The sequence below is a fragment of the Capsella rubella genome, unplaced genomic scaffold, assembly GCF_000375325.1.
Source record: "Capsella rubella cultivar Monte Gargano unplaced genomic scaffold, Caprub1_0 scaffold_6, whole genome shotgun sequence".
In the NCBI taxonomy this organism is placed as follows: Eukaryota; Viridiplantae; Streptophyta; class Magnoliopsida; order Brassicales; family Brassicaceae; genus Capsella; species Capsella rubella.
The window spans coordinates 5,618,890-5,640,465 of NW_006238918.1; the positions used below are offsets into that span (position 1 = coordinate 5,618,890).

Genomic DNA, 21,576 nt, shown 5'->3' on the forward strand with positions numbered 1-21,576 from the left:
CAGAAAAATAAAAAAAATTAGCAGAAATTATTTGTAAAACTTGTTTTAAATGCCAATCCAAATTAATTAATTAAGTTTCCTGAATCAATAAAATAGGAAAGAAGAAAAAGAAGGAGAAGGAGATGATAGTAATAAAATAAATAAAACAAAGGGATTTCAAAGTCACTCGTTTTCTCCCCGTCCCCTGCGTCAAATTTAAGCTGTCTTGGAGAACGCTCTCTCTCCATATATATACATATATATAGATATATACGTCCCCTCTTTTCTCGCTCTGTAGAAACCATCCTCTATTTTCTCTCTCTAGATTTTGTCCCCTTTCTCTTTCTCTCTCCTAGGGTTTTCGTCTCTCTCTCCCTCGTTCACTGTTAATAGTCTTATCGGAGAGGCTTAATTAGCCTCCGGAAGATTCTACTGCGAACCTTGCTTTGCCCACTTCTCTCTCTGCCATGGCGGCTGAGAAGTTAAGGGACTTGAGCCAGCCGATTGACGTCGCTGTGCTCGATGCCACTGTTGCGGCCTTCTTTGTTACCGGATCTAAGGAAGAGGTTGTTCAATTTTTCTGCTATTTTGACTTGTTCGTCGGATAATCTGAGTGGCTGGACCAGTGATTAGTCTATTTTGCGACTTTGTTAATCGTTTGAGCGTCTTCTTCTTCTCGATTCGAGGGGTATAAGGAGTAGGAGTTAGGACCGTTTCATCGTTAGGGTTTTAGCTCCCTATTACGTTTTTGTTCTAATATTTCTGGGCTCGCTCGAGTTTTTTTATCTGGATTTCAGGGTCTTAAGTTTAGCACCGTGTTGAATTACAGTGGTTTAGTTGCTCATTTGGCTTACCGATGTAGCATTGGCTGAAACTATTGATTTTCCAATCATATATTTTTGAGATTTTTATCCTCTGGGTTTGAGTTCATCTGGCAGTGAAATATCTTGATTTCCACATGTAAAAGCATCACTTTAAAAGTGCTGTTGTTATTTAATTTTCTGATTACTTAATTCGATAGTTCTGCTTTAGTGTTAATATTCACCTCTTCCGTATCTAAGTTTTTTCGTTGGAACTAATCGGCATTGCTCCCAAACCATGTTCAGAGAGCTGCTGCGGACCAGATTTTGCGGGATTTGCAGGCTAATCCAGATATGTGGCTTCAAGTTGTCCACATTCTACAAAACACTAAGAGCATGGATACCAAGTTCTTTGCTCTTCAGGTCAGTTTTATTAGCATTCTTACATGGCCACATTTCATGTAAATCTTACATCAGTTCTACATGTTTATCTGCTAAGCTAGTCTGGTAGAGTGGTTCCAAGTTTCCTTACCCAACCGTAAATTAGAACTGTTCCGTTTTGACACTTGACAAGCAAATATTCTTTTCAGGTTCTGGAAGGTGTTATAAAGTATAGATGGAATGCACTGCCTGTTGAACAACGAGATGGAATGAAAAATTACATCTCAGAGGTCATTGTACAGGTATATTCTTTTGGAGGCCTTAAGTTGCTCTCTAGATATTTAACTGGGAAGTGTTAACGGAACTGTTTTAACAATTAGTTTACCTTGTAGCTTTCGAGCAATGAAGCATCTTTCAGATCGGAAAGGCTCTATGTTAACAAGCTAAATGTCATTTTGGTCCAGGTATCTTCAGCATGATGCATTAATTCGTTGCAGTTTCTCTTTTCTATTACGTTTCGATAGCTAATGCTTACAAACTTCGTTCCTTCTTTTTTTTATCTTCTGGCATAACATATATTGTGATAAATGCACAGATAGTGAAACATGATTGGCCAGCAAAATGGACTAGCTTCATTCCTGATCTAGTTGCGGCTGCTAAAACTAGCGAAACAATCTGTGAAAATTGCATGGCCATTTTGAAAGTAAGAATCTTAGCATGATTTCATAATCAGTTCTCACTGGAAAAAAAAAATAACATTGTCTTCCTTTGTTTAGCTCCTAAGTGAAGAGGTTTTTGATTTCTCAAGAGGAGAAATGACTCAGCAAAAGATTAAAGAGCTGAAACAATCTCTGAACAGGTCAATTTGAGAATCTCAAATTTAGCACAGTGATATATACTTTTTTGGTCAAACTACAATGTCTCATTTTTTACCTATTCGTGCTTTTTCTATGTGCAGTGAATTTAAACTCATTCATGAGTTATGCCTATATGTCCTCTCAGCTTCTCAAAGACAGGATCTTATACGTGCAACACTGTCTGCATTGCATGCCTATCTTTCCTGGATTCCATTGGGTTATATTTTTGAGTCTCCTTTGGTAATATACTTCAAATAAGTGATAGATTATTGTTAATTGGTACCACAATTATGTTCTTCTAATAGCTGTTCTGGTTGTTTACAGCTTGAGACCCTCCTTAAATTTTTTCCAGTGCCAGCATATAGGAACCTCACTCTTCAATGTCTGACCGAGGTATCCCAGTTTATAATTCAGCCTTTCCTAATTCCCAATGTCAAATTGAACGTATTATTTATTTCTCTGTTGGCTCGAATTTGTCTGCCAGGTTGCAGCTCTTAATTTTGGGGACTTCTACAATGTCCAATATGTCAACATGTATACCATATTTATAGGGCAGCTGCGGGTAAATTAACCGTCTTCTTGTGTTGCTTCTATTTATTTAATTTTTTGTCTTCTTGTTCATTGATATTCTGATTCTGATTCTTCTGTTTCATTCTTACTAAGTTTACGTAATGCTCTTGTTCTACTTCTGTTTGTCTTGGTTTCTTGCCTGATGCTCTACACTTGTTCTTGTATTTGCAGACAATTCTCCCACCGAGTACAAATATCCCTGAGGCATATTCAAGCGGAAGTGGTGATGAACAAGTAAGTATTTTTCTGTACACTTGATTTCAAGGCAGACCATTGATTTGAATAACTTTTCAAAGGTTATGACTATGTATCTTATGTCATCTCTAGGCATTTATCCAGAACCTGGCACTGTTTTTCACTTCGTTTTTCAAGGTAAATCTTTTACTTGTTGAGTTAGATATCTTATGTTGGGTTTATAGAATTCTGGATATGTATAATGATGGTTCATGGTGTGTTTAATGCTTCCAGTATTTACTGTTTCATCATGTATTTCTGAATTATTTTACGATCTGTGCAGTTTCATATTCGAGTCCTAGAATCAGCGCCAGAAGTTGTTGCTTTGTTACTTGCTGGTCTCGAGTATCTCATTAATATATCATATGTTGATGACACTGAAGTATTTAAGGTATGTAAATTGTCTCTGTTACCATAGTTGCTGTTAATACTGTATGTTTCATGTTTTCTTAATAATGCTCTAATGTGCTTTGCTCGTGTCTGGAAAGATAATGGTTTCTGCTTACTTGTGGATTGAGCAGGTTTGTTTGGACTATTGGAACTCGTTGGTTTTGGAGCTGTTTGATGCACATCATAATTCTGATAACCCTGCAGTAAGTGTAAGCATGATGGGATTGCAGGTATGTTGGATTCCTTGACTAATATGATCAGTTTTTTTACTTTTTACTTGTATATTGTATTGGTCAAACTTTCCTTGCTTTGATTTGGCCACTCACCTTAGACTTTGACTTGCGTCTTCTCAGATGCCTTTCCTTCCTGGTATGGTTGATGGCCTTGGTTCTCAAGTCATGCAGCGGCGTCAACTATATTCTAACCCAATGTCCAAATTAAGAGGATTAATGATTAATCGCATGGCGAAGCCTGAAGAAGTACTTATTGTTGAAGATGAAAATGGGAACATCGTCCGTGAAACCATGAAGGACAATGATGTTCTTGTCCAGTATAAGGTACCAATTCATGTCCAGTGCCATGTTATAGCTCAAGGAATTTTTTTTTTTGAATCCTCTTAGATTTTCTTCCCATTTCTTGTTTGAACAATTGCAGATTATGCGGGAGACGTTAATCTACCTCTCACACCTTGACCATGATGATACCGAGAAACAGGTACAATTTCACCATGATATACTGGTCTGTGCATATTAACTTGTGAAATATTGACGATTAATGGTTAGAAGGTTATGAAATGAGTTTTTCCTTGTTATAGTGTGAACTATCATAGTAGTACCCTAAATTTAGCAATATAAATGTATAGCTTACTTTTGGCTGATCCATGTTGTTGTGCTGATACGAACTTCTGATTGCTCCTTTTAAAGATGTTGAGGAAGCTAAACAAACAATTAAGTGGGGAGGAATGGGCATGGAACAATTTGAACACTTTGTGCTGGGCTATTGGGTCTATTTCTGGATCTATGGCAGAAGATCAGGTATTGTTTTTTGCTAGAGCATACCCTGACTCCATTTTCTTTCCATAACAGTAGAAATTCTTGTATGTAATGCATTACCTTTCCATCGCTAGTATAACATACTCGTTTTCAAGATAATTTAATTTTTTTACAGTGTCAACCTTAAATGTTAAATATTTTTTTCATTAGCCTCCCATATTTCATGATATATCAGTATCGGACTGAATTCTCCTTGCTTTGTTCTGGGAAGGTTTGTTCAACATTGTTGTTGCCAACTATTGTTAAACTCCTTTTTTTCTTCAGGAAAACAGGTTTTTGGTCATGGTCATTCGTGATTTGTTGAATTTATGTGAAATTACCAAAGGAAAAGACAATAAAGCCGTTATTGCGAGCAACATCATGTAAGTTTGTTTTGTCATATACTGAATTTCTGCCTAGGTGTCTATTATGTATTTTTGTCAAAGGCTTTAGATTTTTTTATACTTAACTGTAAGATTCTGTTTTGCTTTGGCTTGGTTGCAGGTATGTCGTTGGCCAGTATCCAAGATTCTTAAGGGCTCATTGGAAGTTTTTGAAGACAGTTGTGAACAAGTTGTTTGAATTCATGCATGAGACACATCCTGGTGTTCAGGTATCTCGTCCCAACCTTTATATATTCTGACCTCAGATTAAATGATGTGTTTTTTTCCTGTTCAAATCCATGGATAGGATATTTTTAAAATGTTGAGTATTATTTGTAGCAAACTATGCTCAATTTTTTTTTTTTTTTGTGTGTTCCACGGTGCTGCAGTTTATATAATGTTCTAAAAGTCTGTTTTTTTTACCGAGTATTCTTGCATTTAATTATAGAACTTCCACCTTCAGAATCATAGATGTTTAATACTTGTGTTTTCTTTCAGGACATGGCCTGTGATACATTTTTGAAAATAGTTCAAAAGTGCAAACGAAAATTTGTTATTGTGCAGGTAAGTATTGCTGTATGTAATTCACCTTTAATATTTCCATTGTCTTCTGAACGAGATATTAATTACAGTTCTTTGCGCTTTCAGGTTGGAGAGAATGAGCCATTTGTATCTGAACTTTTATCAGGCCTTGCAACAACTGTTCAAGATCTTGAGCCTCATCAAATTCACTCATTTTATGAATCAGTAAGTTTTCAGAATGTGTGTCTCGCATGCCAATCAGAGCTGTTTTGCCGTTGTGATTTCATTGTTTCTTTTTCTCTAGGTTGGTAATATGATCCAAGCAGAATCAGATCCTCAGAAGAGAGATGAATATCTCCAGAGGTTGATGGCACTCCCCAACCAGGTTTGTTAATAAAAAATGTAGCTGTTGAGCTTTATCAATATATCTGGCTAAAACTGTTCCCCTATACAATGTAGAAATGGGCAGAAATCATAGGACAGGCACGCCAAAGTGTAGAATTCCTCAAGGACCCAGGTGTGATACGTACAGTGCTTAACATCCTACAGGTCTGATGTCTTACCTATTCCTCACAATTCGTTATTATTCCATCACGTGACTTCATATCATTATAATAGCTTAGTTTGTGCATCTGTTGGTGGTTTAGTAATTCCATCACGTGACTTCAAGTATTAACATGTGTTTTTCCCTGCAGACTAATACTAGTGCTGCTACTTCACTGGGAACATACTTCTTATCCCAAATTTCCTTGATCTTCTTGGATATGTTAAATGTATACAGGTAAATCCCTGACACGTCCTTCTAGCGTTAAAAGTTATAGTACTCTCTTTCTCTCTACTTGTTTTACCTAGGTGTTCATTTTTTTCCATGTCTGCACCAGAATGTACAGTGAGCTTGTGTCAACCAACATTACTGAGGGAGGACCATATGCTTCCAAGACGTCTTTTGTCAAACTTTTAAGGTTTGGATGGCTTTATGCACCAAAGACACAGTTCTTGATGCCACTGTTTGAAAAACTGGATGGAATTATTTATATTGTAATTCTTTCCTGTACAGATCTGTTAAGAGGGAAACCCTTAAGCTGATAGAAACCTTTTTAGACAAAGCTGAAGACCAACCACACATAGGGAAACAGTTTGTTCCGCCAATGATGGAATCGGTTCTTGGTGACTATGCAAGGAATGTGCCTGATGCTAGGGAATCCGAAGTTCTTTCACTCTTTGCAACGATTATAAACAAGTATGCCTCTTTCTTATGTGTTGATGTGTGCCATAGTAATTGACTGTAATTGTGAAAAGATAGGAAGTTCTATAAGGAAGTTTACCATATGCATCTTTCTGGGTGTTTACCAAGCTGCAAGATTCTTTCAGGTACAAGGCGACGATGTTGGAAGACGTGCCTCACATATTTGAAGCTGTGTTCCAGTGTACATTGGAGGTAACAGATTTTATGGACTGTGTATTTGACTGGCTGTAAAAACTTGCATGGAAGTCTTACTTATGATGTGTATACTTTATTGACACCTTCATTCATCCTTCTGCAGATGATAACTAAGAACTTTGAAGATTATCCAGAACACCGCCTCAAGTTTTTCTCATTACTCCGTGCAATTGCTACATTTTGTTTCCCTGCCTTGATAAAGTTATCAACTCCGGTTAGTGAATACGTTTTGGCATATATTATCCTTCTACGTGATTGAAGGACTTATGGCCTTCTCTCTAAGCCTACTCTCATTATATTTGTATCCTTCTTACTGTCTTGTTATTTTGCAACAGCAACTGAAGCTAGTGATGGATTCAATTATCTGGGCATTTAGACATACTGAGAGAAATATCGCTGAAACTGGGCTTAATCTATTGCTTGAGATGCTGAAAAATTTTCAGGTTTTGTGTTAATTTTCCTTCTTTTAGCTCGTATTTGCGGCATTATGTTACGCCTGCTCTAACATTTGTCTCTGATTGTGACAGCAATCTGAGTTTTGTAATCAATTCTACCGGTCATACTTTATGCAAATCGAGCAAGAAATTTTTGCCGTTTTGACAGATACCTTCCATAAGCCTGGCTTCAAGCTGCATGTGTTGGTGCTGCAGCATCTGTTTTGCCTGGTAAAACCATCTCTTCTTTTATTGTATCTGATTTAATAGCTGAAGTAATTGTTTTCTTGGGAATAGGTAGTTCTGTGCACTCAGATGTTCGTGTATTTCAGGTTGAGAGCGGTTCTTTGACGGAACCTTTGTGGGATAATACTGCACCTTACCAGTATCCTAACAACATTGCGTTTGTACGTGAATACACCATTAAGCTACTGAGCTCTTCATTCCCCAACATGACTACAGCAGAGGTAAATAAAAACTAAAACGAGAAGTTGCGTTTATATTTTTCATCTTGATTCCTCTTCCTAAATCTGTATAATCGAGTGTCAATAAATATACTTACAGGTCACACAATTTGTGAATGGACTTTACGAGTCAAGAAATGACCCGTCTGGTTTTAAGAATAATATTCGTGACTTCCTTGTACAGTCTAAGGAATTTTCCGCTCAGGTAAATTTAATTGTTTTCCTCTGCAAAACCATTCAAATTGGTTTAACCGATAAAAGTCTTAAGTCAATTGGTCGAATATTAATTCTCAGGATAACAAAGATCTCTATGCTGAGGAAGCAGCTCTTCAGAGAGAGAGGGAGCGTCAGAGAATGCTTTCGATTCCTGGGCTCATTGCTCCTAATGAGATTCAAGACGAGATGGTGGACTCGTAAAATGAAGAAGGCTAATATACAAGAAGAAGAAGAAGAAGAAGAAGAAGAAGAAGAAGAAGAAGAAGAAGAAGCTTGTTGAGTTAAATGGAGTGGATTATTTTTGTAATAGTAGGTTTTGAAAACAGGAAAGAGTTGATGAGAGATTATTTTCCCCGACTGTATGCATCTCTGCTGCTGCCATTTTTCGAAGCCTTTACTCAATTCGATTTTGAGGATTGGAAAAGCTAAGAAAACAGAGATCGTTTTGGGGATAAATTTTAGTTGTCTTTGTTTTGGATAATTAATTGGGTTTAATGTAGATTTAAACAATAGGGTTCTTCTCTAGTTTATTATCATATCATATGGGTGGCTCCTTTTTGCTTTGCTTTCAAATACTAGATCTCTTGTGACTCCTCGTGTTTTAAGGTGCAAGATATTTTTTTAACTCTATAATATAAATCTTTGTTTACCCCTTTGGGGGTTTAAATTTGTAAGATTTTCCTAATGCTATTATTATCTTATGTTCTAAGGGTTTTACATTGATATCATTGACTTTCGAAAAATGTAATGAGAAGATATGGTCAAACTAAATTAAATAAAACTACAATTAAGTTAATCTATTTATTATTATTCTCTTTATTTCTCACAAATTAAAAAAAAAATTGAAGTATACATGTTTGCCTCTATTTACTAATAGATTAATTATTTAAATTCAATAAAATAATTTAGGATTTAGGGTAAATTAGAGAATTTAGTTTAAAAAGCACATTAGAAATCTACAATGACACTATTTGTGTAACAAAATGTTTTCTCTAAAATGACATTGTTTATGAAATAGAAGGAGTATAATTTACAGTGTTAACAGTTAGAAACTTCTAATCCACGGATCTCGTCTTTTAAGGTTTCTTAAATTTAAGCAAGTTGTTGACCATAAAAAAAAAACTCAAAAACTCTCCTCAAATTCATCCTTTGATGAAAACTCCATTAGTAATCGTCATTCTAATCTCTCACGGATATTGCATTGAGTGCATGATGATCATGATCCCTAAAATCTGGTCTGCAAAATCCTCGGTACACTTGCCGACACACCCTCCTACACTGAGCACTCACAATGCGACACAAACACACCCATTGCTTCATGGTTTGGTCGCATACACACCCATTGCTTCATAGATCAAATTCTACGTCTCTGCCAGGCTTATCTTAGCAAGCCAGTAGATTCATATGTTACATACAGAGAAAGCTAACATATACATTATGAGAATCATGCTTCATGCATGAGATCTACCTACTAGTTGCACTATTACAAAACTTACAACTCTGTTTCTTAACGTTTAACAAACCTCAGTTACTTGACAAGTCCTAAACCAAGAGATCCACTTACCAGTCGATTCGCTAAGATTAAACCAAACAAAACAATACCGGGGCACAATTTTTTAATCGTCGTCAGTAGTTACAAGTTAGAACAAACACTCCATCCTATTTATAAGAAAACTTATTCGATAAACGCAACAACATCAACAAACCATCCCTTCGATGCATTCAAAGGAGCATCCTCTAATAGAGAGAACCTCTTGGGTTTCCTTATAGTTTCACCCTTTCATTTCTTTAACTCTGTTTTCCTTAGTATCTATAGAAACTATGATAAAAAAAAAAAAAAATTTAAATGTTCACAACTGCATCCAACAATCCTCTGAAATTAACAGAGGAGCTTCCTTTCGAAGAGACAGCTTCGTGTGCTTGTTCTTTAAGCTTCATAGCATTACGTTTCATCTTCTTACCATCATCTTGAACCAAAACTCGATCTAAACACTTCTCAAACCCATCTTTTGTGAAGACTCCATTGATAATCGTCATTCCAATCTCCCACACAACCTCCACTGCTCTCCCGTTCAATCTCTGGTCACCAAAAAACGGCCTGCAAATCATCGGAACACCTCCCGACACACTCTCCAACACCGAGTTCCATCCGCAATGCGTCACAAACACACCCGTCGCCTCGTGTTTCAGAAGTTCCGCTTGCGGAGCCCATGGAACCACTATCCCTTGCTCTCTCGTCCGATCCAAAAACCCTTTAGGTAAATGAACCATGTTCTTAAGCGACCAAACAAACGGCACTTTACTCGACTCCAATCCTTCCGCTATCGCCGCAAGCTCTCCAGGAGGCGGTGTCATAACCGTACCAAAGCTAATGTACGCTACAGAACCAGGGGGTCGCTTCTCCATCCAAGCCAAACAACCGTGAGGATCGTTCACTGAGGCCTCCCATTGCGATAACAACGCGAGAGGACCGATGTTTAGGTAGCGTTTGAATTCCGATTTGAGGTTAGCGGTAAATGTAGGATCCAGTTCTTCGAAAGAATTGATGAAAACCGCAGTGGCACGGGGTAAAGCACGACCCATTCGGTGCAACATGTTAGAGAAAACAGAGTCTAAAGGTCCAAACACAACTCCTTCTTGCGTATCTTTGACTCTGATCTTCTCCATTCCTGATATAAAACCTAATGTCTCCTCCATACGTCCACCTACTTCTGTAAATTAAGCAGTAATCAAAATCTTTACCACAAATAAATATAATCCTCTAACTCATATTATTCTGATCCTCTGTTTCCTCTTTTAGCTAAATTTCCTTTAATTGCGTATTTATTTATGAGATAAAGGACAAAGTATATCTGTATAGTTTTTATTACCATTGACGCCGATGGTTTCTCTGATGAGATCTGTGTAGAAATGAGCAGTGAGGGAGTTAGCTCCGGCGGTCCAAAACGCGATCCACGACGCATTCATCTCCGTGGCCATATCAGCCGCGAACCAGAAAAACGCATCAGTCAACATGCATTTCACTTTCCTACCAACCTCTTTCTCCGCCGCGACGATTTCTCTCTTGAAACTCTCCGGCGCCGATTCGATAAACAGCTCGATCGCCTCCTGTGGTTTCCCAGAGAACACGTATCCCTCCGGAACACCGTCGGGAACATCGTGGACTCGAATGTTCGCCGGAAGATCGTCGGAGGAGGAGAACAACGAGGAGTTAGATTGAGCGGTGTTGAAGAAGGAGAAGACGGTGGAGGGGGAGGAGGAGGCGAGACGGCGAGTGACGGCGAGGAGAGGAGCAGCGTGAGTGCCGAAGGGGAAAGCGAGAACAGCCACGTGGGAGTCTCCGGTAGGCTCAGAAGGTTTGGCCATGGTGAGAGAGTTAATGTATTGAAGTGAGGAAGCTAAAGAGAGTGTGAATAAATATATATATAGAGAGAGGAAGACGGGAAATATGGTTGAGGATGAGCCACCGGGCAAGTATAAAGTTGGTTGCCTGGTTGGTAACGCTTATTCACCATTTATATAGGTCTTATTTTGACTTTTTCTCCAAATTCATTTCAATTATGTAATTTTTATTTTCTTTCGAAAAAGGATATTTTTGGATTTGTGACATTTGTTTTTTTTAATGTTATGATTGTTATCTAAAAGCCAATTATAAGAAACTCTATTTGGTTAAAAAATAAAATAAATTATAAGAAATAAGTTACTTGATTCCTACTATAACATGTATCAAATTAAGAAATGAAATGTTGTTGACCGTTGTATAAATTCGTTTGAATAGTAAAAAGACACTTATGGGATTTTTCTTGCATAAATTGTTTAAAAAAAAAAAAAAAAGTGTTTACAAAATGTAAAAATTAAGATTAGAGAACCAAATGCTTCATACCAACCACAAAACACATCCCAAACCATCGTTGGCTGGTAAAACAAACAAAAAGGCAATCAATGCGTAGGAGACCGACCATATACAGTACGTGTATGTCCCATTTTGGAATCTAAATATTAAACAGACGAGTGAGTCGTGTTGTGTATGCTTTTGTTGAGAGAAACCTTGTGGTCTTTGTCCCTAGCTTGTTACATTTAATGTTGACAATTATAACGATATATATATGTATTAAGTACTTTATAACATGAGAATTTGTGACCCCTAAAATCTAGTTATCCAAGGCTGAGAGATATGGTAACTAGATTGACTCTTACAAAAGCTTTTTTTTCGTTTTCTTTCTGTTTTGGTTGGTAAAATTAGTGGTTCGTGGGAGTTCTCTCATGAATGCAGATCTGTCCTTCCACGTTAGAGAAATAATAATATCATCACCCACCCACAATATCATGGATCTTTACTCCTAGTTTCGTGTGTGCCTAAACAAACAAGAAGATATTATTTTTATTAACCAAAACGTGTTTATGCTCCGTAATTGTAAACAAGAGTTTCTAACCCAAGAGATTTGTGCAGAATGTAAATCTATTAATATACCATTTAATCCGGTATTATGCTACTTTTTATTATAGCATGCATTTCATTTTATTATGAAATTTTCATTATTTGCTATTGTTATTATTTTATTTTTTCTATCCTAATTTCATAATTTGCTACTATTATTCAACAAAATGGAGAGCTTGTCGTAAGTAATATATTTAATTTTTTTTTTTTTTTTTAAAAAACGAAGATCAATATGAATGAAGCGTTGTTGTGGAGACTTGGTCCTGAAATCTCTCAGAAATTTCATCACCTGTGTCCTCATTTTGTCTCCTCCTCCAAATCAATCGTCGTCGTCTCCATTTCTTTCTCCTCCTCTTTAGCTCCATAAGAAGAAAAAAAACTATATAGATTTTTCGGAGAGGTCTTTGGTTCCGGAACGTGATGGGTCAAGCTTTTCGTAAGCTGTTTGATACTTTCTTCGGCAATCAAGAAATGAGGGTATCCTCAAGATCCATCTTTTATATTTTATTGCATCATTTTCCTCATGGGATCTCTCTCCTGCTATATCTATCGTTCGTTGATTTGTTTGGTTTTTCTAATTCATATCTTATACAACCCATGTCTGGTCTTGATCTTGATCTTGATGTTTTAAATTATCAATCTTGTGTTTTTTTAAAAGTCATGTGTGATTTAGAATTTGTAGACCCATCATTACTTGTTGATGAGATTCATCAAAATGCCAAATTGATGGTTGATTCTTCTCTTTGTTTATTAATCATATATTTGTTGTGAGCTGTGGCATGGTGATCAGGATTGAACATATATGTGTTTTTTAAATCTTTTCAATTTTGTGAATTATGTCATTTTCAGGTCGTTATGCTGGGGCTAGATGCTGCTGGCAAAACAACTATTCTCTACAAGCTTCATATAGGAGAAGTTTTGTCAACTGTTCCCACGATTGGTAAGCTGTGTGCTTTTCCTTTTTGTTCCCCCCACTTCTTATGAACATTTCAGAATCTGTGTTCCTGTCTTAGTTGTGATTGTTCTTGTTCTCATTGGCTAATTAGTGTGGCCGTGTGGGATATATTTCTTGTTTTTGATAGATCTTTGGTGAAAGCTTTTAGATTCATTCTATTAAGACTTTACAAGAATTATGCAGTTTTATGATTGCTAATTCATGCAGTTGTTTTTGCCTTGACGAGTGTCTCTGTCTGTAAGATAAGTACTTGCGATATCTTCTCGTTCTGTCGAATCTCATGATAGCTTCACATACTGAAACTGTGCTAGCTTTGGCCTAGTTAGGGACTCATGTCTGCAAATTTCTCTTGTGTCATGCAGTTATGATACTTGGCGTATTGTCGTTTCTTGTGACATTATACTTTTACATGGTCATTATTCTGTTATTTTCCCTTTGGTTGCTTCTTGGATTATATGTTTGCTGACAGTTTGAACTATGTTGTGTAGGATTCAATGTTGAGAAAGTTCAGTACAAGAATGTCATGTTCACGGTTTGGGATGTTGGTGGCCAAGAGAAGTTGAGACCTCTTTGGAGGCATTACTTCAATAATACTGATGGACTTGTACGTATATAGTATTTTGCCCTTTGGACTTTCAGTCAGATACTTAAGTTTTAGGTTTCCAATTTTGATGTTGGTATATGTTGTTATCTTATATCTGGTTATGATGTTGCAGTATCATATGTTGCTTGGCCAATCTTGAGATCGCTGTCCATCTTTATCAGCTTTGGTATAAGTGTACTTACTCTATAATGCTATTGCAGATATACGTGGTGGATTCCTTAGATCGAGAGAGGATCGGAAAAGCTAAGCAAGAATTTCAGGTATACCTTAGAATTTGCAAAAGACTTTTTGTAAACTCTCTGGATAGTGCCTCAACCCACTCTCTTACTTCCTCAGGAGATCATAAAAGACCCATTCATGCTAAACAGTATCATTCTGGTGTTTGCAAACAAACAGGACATGGTAATTCGAGATTTATTTAATGTGTTTACTTGTTTCTCGTATGTGCTTCTTATTCCTCTATTCGCATCTTTTAATTCCTGCTGGATGTTAGAGAGGAGCCATGTCACCGAGAGAAGTATGCGAAGGGTTAGGATTATTTGATCTCAAGAACAGGAAATGGCACATACAAGGAACTTGTGCTCTTCGTGGAGACGGGCTCTATGAAGGCTTGGACTGGTTATCATCTACGCTTAAGGATGTTAAAGCCGCTGGATTCACATCGGTTGGCCCCTCCTTTTGAATCTTCCAGGTAGAAAGATACCCGAGAACATAGTAAGCTTGTCAGTACAATAACTCTCAGTCCCACGACCTTGATCTTGTAAATGTCGTTTCTCCTTGCAGGTGCTAAAACTGTGCTCCATGGCCAAAGTCTTTTTAAACACGAAATCAGAATCTCCATAGACTTTTTGCTCAGGAAAGAAAATTATCTTCTCATGGTGGCAATATTAGACTCAGTTAAGCTACTTCTGAATTTGGATCATGCTTCCATGAAAGCTTTCATTGTATGTACTGTATATTATGCTGACGAAAATTTGTATCATCTGAAAACCTTCCCTTTTTGTCTGTTGAAATTTTGGTAGATAGTATATTCCTTCGAAATCGTGATTTGTTTTTTTGGCTGACAGTCTAAAATGTAAATATCTGATTAAGCAAAGAGTATCCAACTCTGTTGGAAGGTTAAGCTCACCCGCCCTAGCAAGTAAGTTGAAAATAACGCCGTTTTGTCACTAATTCAAGGTTAACCAACCCAAACTCTCACAAACAACTGGATTACTGTAAACTGTAGAGCCCTACTGAACCTCAACATGTAAACCAAACTTTTCACTTTTTTACTTATAACCAAAAAATCCACCAAAACACGAATCTAAAGCCTAATATAACGCAAGCAAGTCTTGTCTGGTAGAACAAGCACACTATATTCGAGATCAGTATTCAAACTTCAAACTCTGACTCTCTCTAGGCAAATGTTCAAGCCAACCGTGAATCTCCCTCATCTGCAGCCATTGAATCTGATGATGGTTGTGCAGCAGCTACAGAAGAAAGTTGATAACTCAAGGTAAATAAACCAAAACATGCCCAAGAAATAATAAAAATAATAGAAGAAAGTAACAACAAAAACAGAAACTTAACTGTTTTCGCTTGGCGTCTCATTCTCACTTGTGGTCGTCATTGTCTCTGATGGTTCACCGATTGGTTCCATGTCAATCGTCATTGCGTCATCAACATCTGCTTCTTCTACCTCTGTCATTATCTCATCCTTATCGCCTCCCATTGCTTCAGTTCCATTTGGTGCCCAATCTGCAGCAGCTGTTTTTGTGTCTGTGGTTGTGGCATTTGGATCCTCAGTGGCTTGTGATTGTGGGTCTTTACTGATGGCTAACATAGAAGTAACCAGTAGATTCTGCAAATTTTTCACAAATCTAATGAAGAAATGTATATTTCAAGTACAAAACCAACAAAGGTAAGAATTTTAAATCCATACCTTTTCTAATGCAAGAGCTAGTTTAGAGAGCTTGGGGTAGATGCTCCTGGCAGCCAAAAGGATCTGTTAAACACAGTTAATCAAAAACTTCTGTCGTTATGATGCCAACTGAATTTCAGAAGCTTATAACCTCCAAAACAAAATAAGGAGCAGACTTTTAGAAGACACTTGCATGGCATGCTTAGACAATTACAAATTTCGCAAGAGTTATAAAGGGCTAATTTATGACTCCTGAACTTGTAAGATGATTAGAAACTGTATAACATGGAAAATCCTGATATATCCTAAATTCAAGGATATAAGTTTGTTTAGAAATCCAAGAGCATGGGGAACAACAGAGTGAAGGTATAGAGTCAACATATTTACCCTCTTACACTACCACACAAGTGAGTTTTATTATTAAATCATGACGGGCTAATAAGAACATGATATCTCACCACTCGGACATTGAAGTAAATCATGACCAGCAAATGCATATACTTACCTCACAGAGCCTCTGCAATGTAAATGGAGGGCCTTCATCAAAACTAAGAAGGGCTGAAAACAAGACAAAAACTAATTAGACATATTTCAAACAGTGAAATTAAAGAGGTCTCTGGGTAAACAAGAACACTCAACGTTGTAAAAGCATAATTAAAACTGGAAAAGGTCAGAAACACACAAAAACATACACAACTGAAATGCAAAGCCCCTGACACAATTCTTAGCATATGCCTATGTCCCCCAGTGTATAAATGACACAGCCATTTCATTTCTCATATACTGATATACACAGGTTACTTTCTTAGAATTTCACACATGGATTTTTTTTGGTAGCAATTTTGAACAAAAGAGGAAAACAGATAGATAATAATTGATGAGATAAAAAACGATGGATGACGACCAAGATTTTATGCAAAGCCTTTTCTCACACTTTCAAACTCTTGTCTACATAAATTTTTTTTGCAATAAAGTAACAAAACTAACAAATGAGTAGATATAGACCTTCATCCAATCGACTAACCAGCTCTGAGTATGTTTCTCCTAGAGCTTCCTTCTGTTGTTCGTCCGTCATTTTTGCCTCAGGATATTCCGACAGAACCTTTTACAATGCACCACATAGATAGTTAAAAATTGAAATAATCAGGATGGATGTGGAATGGTAATATATATTCTAAACACATAGCTGGTATACCTGTACATACCTTCTTCAACCAACACGATAGAGTTCCTTTTAGTTTCTCCCAGTCCTCCCTATAGTGTATTATTAAAAGGTAAGATAGCAGTCAACTAGATGTAGCAAAACAGAGATGAGACCCTAAAACCCATAATTACTCAGAAAGAAACGCACGCATCAATACACAGAAGTCTACAGAACAATAACAAAAAAGAAAAGGTAAGGATAAGATAGGATGCCAGTTTAAGTGCATAATCAGCAATGGCTACTCATAGCAATTAAAAAGTGGTATTACCAGAACTTCCCGGTAGATGCTACTGCTTCTAATGTGCTCTTCACTTCTTCCTTAGACATATCTGCTTTCTGCTCAGCTCCACTGCAAAAGAAAGATGGATCTGTTTCAGCACAGAGATGAAAAGTAACACTGAACAAACTGAATCATGAAATATTTCAGATGTGTGAAGCTAAAGTCCAGAACTCGTGACCTCATTTAGCCATCGACCAAGATTAATAAGTTAACCTCAGTAGTGTTCTTGCATTATCTTCCTAAACATATATAAGGTCATGATATCATGGGACCAGCTTAATAAACTTAAATCAGATCTAAAATCTTAAGAAAAAGTTGTGAAAAACTGGAGCTAAGCTAGATCCTGAACAGTAAAGGTGACTTGATCGATTCGAAAAGTCAAATATCCAAGAAACCAAACATTTTGCACAATAGAACTCAAAGAACACTATATGAAGTAGCAGCATTAACTTATAAAGATCGGAGCGGACAAAATTCAAAGCGCAGAAGCAAACAGGAGTGATGTAAATCAAGAGATTTGGAGAAAACGACTGAAGAAAAGGAGGAAAGCAAAACATACGAGTGCTCGAGAACTTGGGAATCCTGGCGTTGAGCGTCGTCAGTGAGAGGAGCGACGGAGGGAATCTGGGGAGTTTCATGTTCCGATGATGATGGATTCTCCATTTTGGCTTCAGACTCGAGAGAGAGAACGAGAGAGAGCAGTATCCGGATTTGGTCGAATAAGCCCTTAAAAATCGTGAAATACGCAATTCGCAGTATATAGCAGAGTGAAATTTTCAATTTTGTTCTGACCCGACCCGACCCGAACCGAACCGGATCCGATTCGACCCAACCAAATGCTCATTTTATATGCGAAACACGTGAAGGCGAGAAAGGTGATTAATAAACTAATATGGGTTCTTACAATTAGATAGAGAAGAATATTCTTTTTTGGCCTTAGGTTAGAGTTAGACTTTACAGTAAATTAATTAGGGTTTAGGATTTTACTTTTTTTTTTTTATGTTAACAAACAAAGTATATACAGTAGTTGGGATGAAAAAGTAAAGATTTTAATTCTTACAACATGCTTCATGATAACCTCTTGTTTATTTATTATCGGGTCAGTCGCTGACCAAACAAAAAGAAAGGTTCACGTTTTCTCTAACCCTGTAAAAAGTAAAAAGTAAATTTTCAATTTTACCATTTTTCATTTGTTGATTGATAGTGACATATATTATTTATTGTCTATCACAAACGAATATTTAAGAAATTGCAGCCTCGTTTCATTTTTGCTTCGTTAGTCTTTTCTGCTTTGCAATATAAGTTGGGGTAGGGTATGATATCTCTATCACATCTCTGTGTAAAACAAAAAGTTGGAATTAGGTTGGTTTCTGAACCTTTACCTTTCAAATCAATCGTAAAACATTAAAACTATTTATAAACCAAGTCTTCCTCTGGATGGGTACGGGGGATAGCGTAGCGGGGTTGTTTTACGAGAAAACTGTGGTTGAATCTACAACCTACGTACAACGTAAGCCAACAGATTATAGAGTTTGTTTATAACCAAAAAATAATTAATATGAATAATAGTTGCTTATCAGTAACGTCTTATATATGAAATGTAACCTTGATCATAAATCTTATTACCAAATAAAAAAATATCTACTGTAAAAAATATACATGCATGACCCCGTTTTATAGATAAAATATCATCCCATTACAACATATATATGCAAATATACTCAACTGTTCTCATCATATATGTCTCTTTAATATTGCTACAAATTGTTCTTGATATCAATAATAATGATATGATATGTCATTAATTACAAAGTACGTTATTCATACATGCATATAGTTTAGTAACTTTAGTAATCTGTTTATTACTCTTAAAACAAGTAATTCAAATTAGACTGCAGGTACTAGGCCTACTACGTACGTACGTGATTATTATTTATTTTTTTTGTTAAAGCGTACGTGATTATTTATCATATTATCAACCTCAACTATTTTTATAAAATACTATATATATATCCATAGGAATGTAAACATGTGTTTGTGTTGTGAGCATATATATATATGTGACATTGTTCCTCCTTAACCCCCAGAACCCGCGTTCATCATCGTTATCCCCTCTCTCTGCCCATACCTTAAATTAAAATTAGTCTCTCTCTCTCTCTCTCTCTCTCTCTCTCTCTCTATGCGAGATTTGTTGTTTGTTCCCTCATCAGAAGTCAGATACACACAGTTATCTTGTCCAACGAGTAATGTGACGTCACGTAACATTTTGGCTTCAGACGAGAGAGAGAGAGAGAGAACTATCAGGATTTTATCGAATAAGCCCTTAAAATCGTGAAATACGCAATTCGCCGGATAAAGAGTGAAACTTTCAATTCGCCGGACGAGAAGTCGAGAAAGGTGACTAAATTATTATTTTGGGTTAGGGTTTAGAAGAATTCTTTTTTGGCCCTAGGTTTAGACAGTATATATTTTTCCTTCTGGTATTGTGAATACCATGGAACATTTTTTTGTGTTTAACAATGATTAAAGTTATGTGGAAACTAAAATTTCAAAATTAAATTCTTCCTTTTTTCAACACATCATGGTACACACTCTATTTTTTATTTTTATTTTGTCTCAAACAATCGGTTCATTTGCTGGGGGAAACAAAAAAGAGTGATCTATGCCTTTCTCTCTGACCCTTAACAAAAAAAAGTAAAATTTAATTTTACCATCTTTCATTTATTGATAGTGACATATTCATTGTGATAAGAATATAATACACATTTTTTTTATGCGTCTGGTATGCCATGTTTATTTATTATTACCATTGCCGCCTTCCATTTTGTTTAGTCTGTCTTTTGTTATAGGCTGGTACTACTAGTACTAGGGTATGATTTCCTATTACATCTATCTCTCTCCATATATGTAGATAAAACTATTATTACAACAATCAATAGAGAAGATAAAAGCATAAAGAAATAATTGTATATGGCTTTCTCATGAAATCTTTATTGATGAAATAACGTGCATTGATTTTTATAAATAAAAAAAACCCTAAAACGAATATAAATGCATGACCCATTAGAGTACACTCAGCCGTTCTACCCTTAAATATTTTACACTGCTACATAATTGCTATGATGATAATGTCATTCTAAAATGTTATTCCTGAATATTTAACTATTCATCGTGAAGGACTGAAGGGTATCAATTAGATTATTGTTTTTGGGTTTGGCGTAATACCCACAATGCTTTAGTAGTCCATTGTTTCGATGTGTTGGGGTCTTGTCACGAACTCATACGTATTTCTATTTTCCTGCAGGTGCGACAGGTAAGAAGAAGAGCAAGAGATATTTAGTGACTTATTTATGACTGTTATGATATTATCGCAAAAAAAAAAAAAAAACTAATTTACAAAATTTATATAGAGAGAAAAAGAGAGTAAATTTTAGGTATATATGATTAAAAATTAATTAGGGTACGTATATCATTCTTGTAACTAATAAGTAGTTTTATGCTCTAATTAAAATTCCCAAATTACTTTATATATGGGACGTAATACGTACCATATTACATAATAATTGGGATAGATGTGAGGAGCATGACCAGTAAGTAAACAACATGAGTCCATAGAATCTGATTCGTTTCATCGTTATCCGCTCTCGCGCTCTCTCTCCCCAATATACAAGCAAATAAATACCGTATAAGAAAGAGATCGGCCAATTTGTTTATTTATGGAAACAAAAAAATTACATGTTCAAGAACATATTGGTTACGAACAATAAATTTAATTAATATACTGTAATAGAAAGAGATAAATGTACTACATCGAAGTACACGGTGTAGGTTTGTGAATTAATCTGAAGTTTATCTTTTCAATCCATTTTATCCTTCCATTAATTAGGAGATCGAGATAGTCAAGTTAAGAAATTGTGTGGAGTAAAAAATATATGTTTCGTAAGTGACTCATAAGTATGTTTTAATTTAGTTCCATGCATAATAGCCTAATAGGTAATTAGTAATAAAGATTTTTTTAACTTGTAAGAGATAAGCAAATTTAAGCAAGAATGATCAAGAGACTAGTCAAAAATTTAAGGGAAACTAGCTTTTCGAGAATCCTCATTTTTAAATAGTTTTAAAAAAAATGCGAAGGCTTGTCTTTTAACTTTTTATATTCCCTTGTTCATCAAGAAATATGATCGAACTTGCATACATTAATACATATATCAATACCCAACTCTCTAAAACTATATATATGAAAAAGTATCTACATAGTATAATTTGTGATTTATATATGAGAGTAGTTTCGTTATTAACAGGTAAGAAAGTGTTTTTTCTTTCTTTTTCTTTTGTTAATAAGAAAGAAAAAAATGTTTTATCTAGCCAGCCAGGTTGTAAATCTATAACATTTAGTGAATTAATAACAAAAAAAAAAAAGAGAAAGTTTTCTGCAACGGAAACATGGATTGAGCATGCGGCCGTACATCAAAATTTGTCATCTTATATTA

The 21,576-nt window shown here is 36.0% G+C and overlaps 4 protein-coding genes across 7 annotated transcripts; 2 read left to right on the top strand and 2 right to left on the bottom strand.

The window, feature by feature from the left end:
- Window positions 1-270: 270 nt before the first annotated feature.
- Window positions 271-8,275, top strand: LOC17884146 (protein EXPORTIN 1A). Of its 3 annotated transcripts, none has more exons than XM_023780449.1 (33): window positions 271-545; window positions 1,086-1,202; window positions 1,370-1,462; window positions 1,553-1,624; window positions 1,756-1,863; window positions 1,937-2,019; window positions 2,119-2,257; window positions 2,342-2,410; window positions 2,502-2,579; window positions 2,759-2,821; window positions 2,915-2,959; window positions 3,105-3,212; window positions 3,343-3,441; window positions 3,565-3,768; window positions 3,866-3,925; window positions 4,135-4,245; window positions 4,528-4,625; window positions 4,747-4,855; window positions 5,124-5,189; window positions 5,274-5,372; window positions 5,452-5,532; window positions 5,607-5,696; window positions 5,843-5,928; window positions 6,029-6,109; window positions 6,205-6,387; window positions 6,519-6,585; window positions 6,692-6,802; window positions 6,924-7,031; window positions 7,116-7,253; window positions 7,355-7,489; window positions 7,587-7,691; window positions 7,781-7,932; window positions 7,975-8,275. In XM_023780449.1, exons 1-32 carry the CDS (start codon window positions 447-449, stop codon window positions 7,901-7,903), a joined length of 3,228 nt encoding a protein of 1,075 aa, XP_023636217.1. In that variant the 5' UTR covers window positions 271-446; the 3' UTR covers window positions 7,904-7,932; window positions 7,975-8,275. The 3 variants fall into 3 exon arrangements, with proteins under 3 accessions (XP_023636217.1, XP_023636218.1, XP_006286949.1); XM_023780450.1 differs by having other exon boundaries at window positions 7,781-7,923; window positions 7,966-8,275; XM_006286887.2 differs by having other exon boundaries at window positions 7,781-8,275.
- A 1,015-nt stretch (window positions 8,276-9,290) lies between these two features.
- LOC17881145 (UDP-glycosyltransferase 78D2) lies at window positions 9,291-11,133 on the bottom strand. Of its 2 annotated transcripts, none has more exons than XM_023781470.1 (2): window positions 10,573-11,133; window positions 9,291-10,410 (listed from the first exon to the last, which is right to left on the bottom strand). In XM_023781470.1, exons 1-2 carry the CDS (start codon window positions 11,066-11,068, stop codon window positions 9,545-9,547), a joined length of 1,362 nt encoding a protein of 453 aa, XP_023637238.1. In that variant the 5' UTR covers window positions 11,069-11,133; the 3' UTR covers window positions 9,291-9,544. The 2 variants fall into 2 exon arrangements, with proteins under 2 accessions (XP_023637238.1, XP_006287588.2); XM_006287526.2 differs by having other exon boundaries at window positions 9,291-10,413; window positions 10,573-11,132.
- Window positions 11,134-12,332: 1,199 nt separating this feature from the next.
- On the top strand, window positions 12,333-14,742 carry LOC17882985 (ADP-ribosylation factor 1-like 2). The gene is made up of 7 exons (XM_006288657.2): window positions 12,333-12,617; window positions 12,990-13,080; window positions 13,584-13,699; window positions 13,900-13,959; window positions 14,036-14,101; window positions 14,193-14,390; window positions 14,483-14,742. Exons 1-6 carry the CDS (start codon window positions 12,561-12,563, stop codon window positions 14,379-14,381), a joined length of 579 nt encoding a protein of 192 aa, XP_006288719.1. The 5' UTR covers window positions 12,333-12,560; the 3' UTR covers window positions 14,382-14,390; window positions 14,483-14,742.
- A 205-nt stretch (window positions 14,743-14,947) lies between these two features.
- LOC17882624 (serine/threonine-protein phosphatase 4 regulatory subunit 2) lies at window positions 14,948-17,818 on the bottom strand. The gene is made up of 8 exons (XM_006289427.2): window positions 17,646-17,818; window positions 17,075-17,155; window positions 16,808-16,856; window positions 16,608-16,704; window positions 16,108-16,160; window positions 15,624-15,686; window positions 15,272-15,542; window positions 14,948-15,171 (listed from the first exon to the last, which is right to left on the bottom strand). The coding sequence occupies exons 1-8, from the start codon at window positions 17,747-17,749 to the stop codon at window positions 15,110-15,112; spliced, it is 780 nt and encodes a 259-aa protein (XP_006289489.1). The 5' UTR covers window positions 17,750-17,818; the 3' UTR covers window positions 14,948-15,109.
- Between the last annotated feature and the right edge of the window lie 3,758 nt (window positions 17,819-21,576).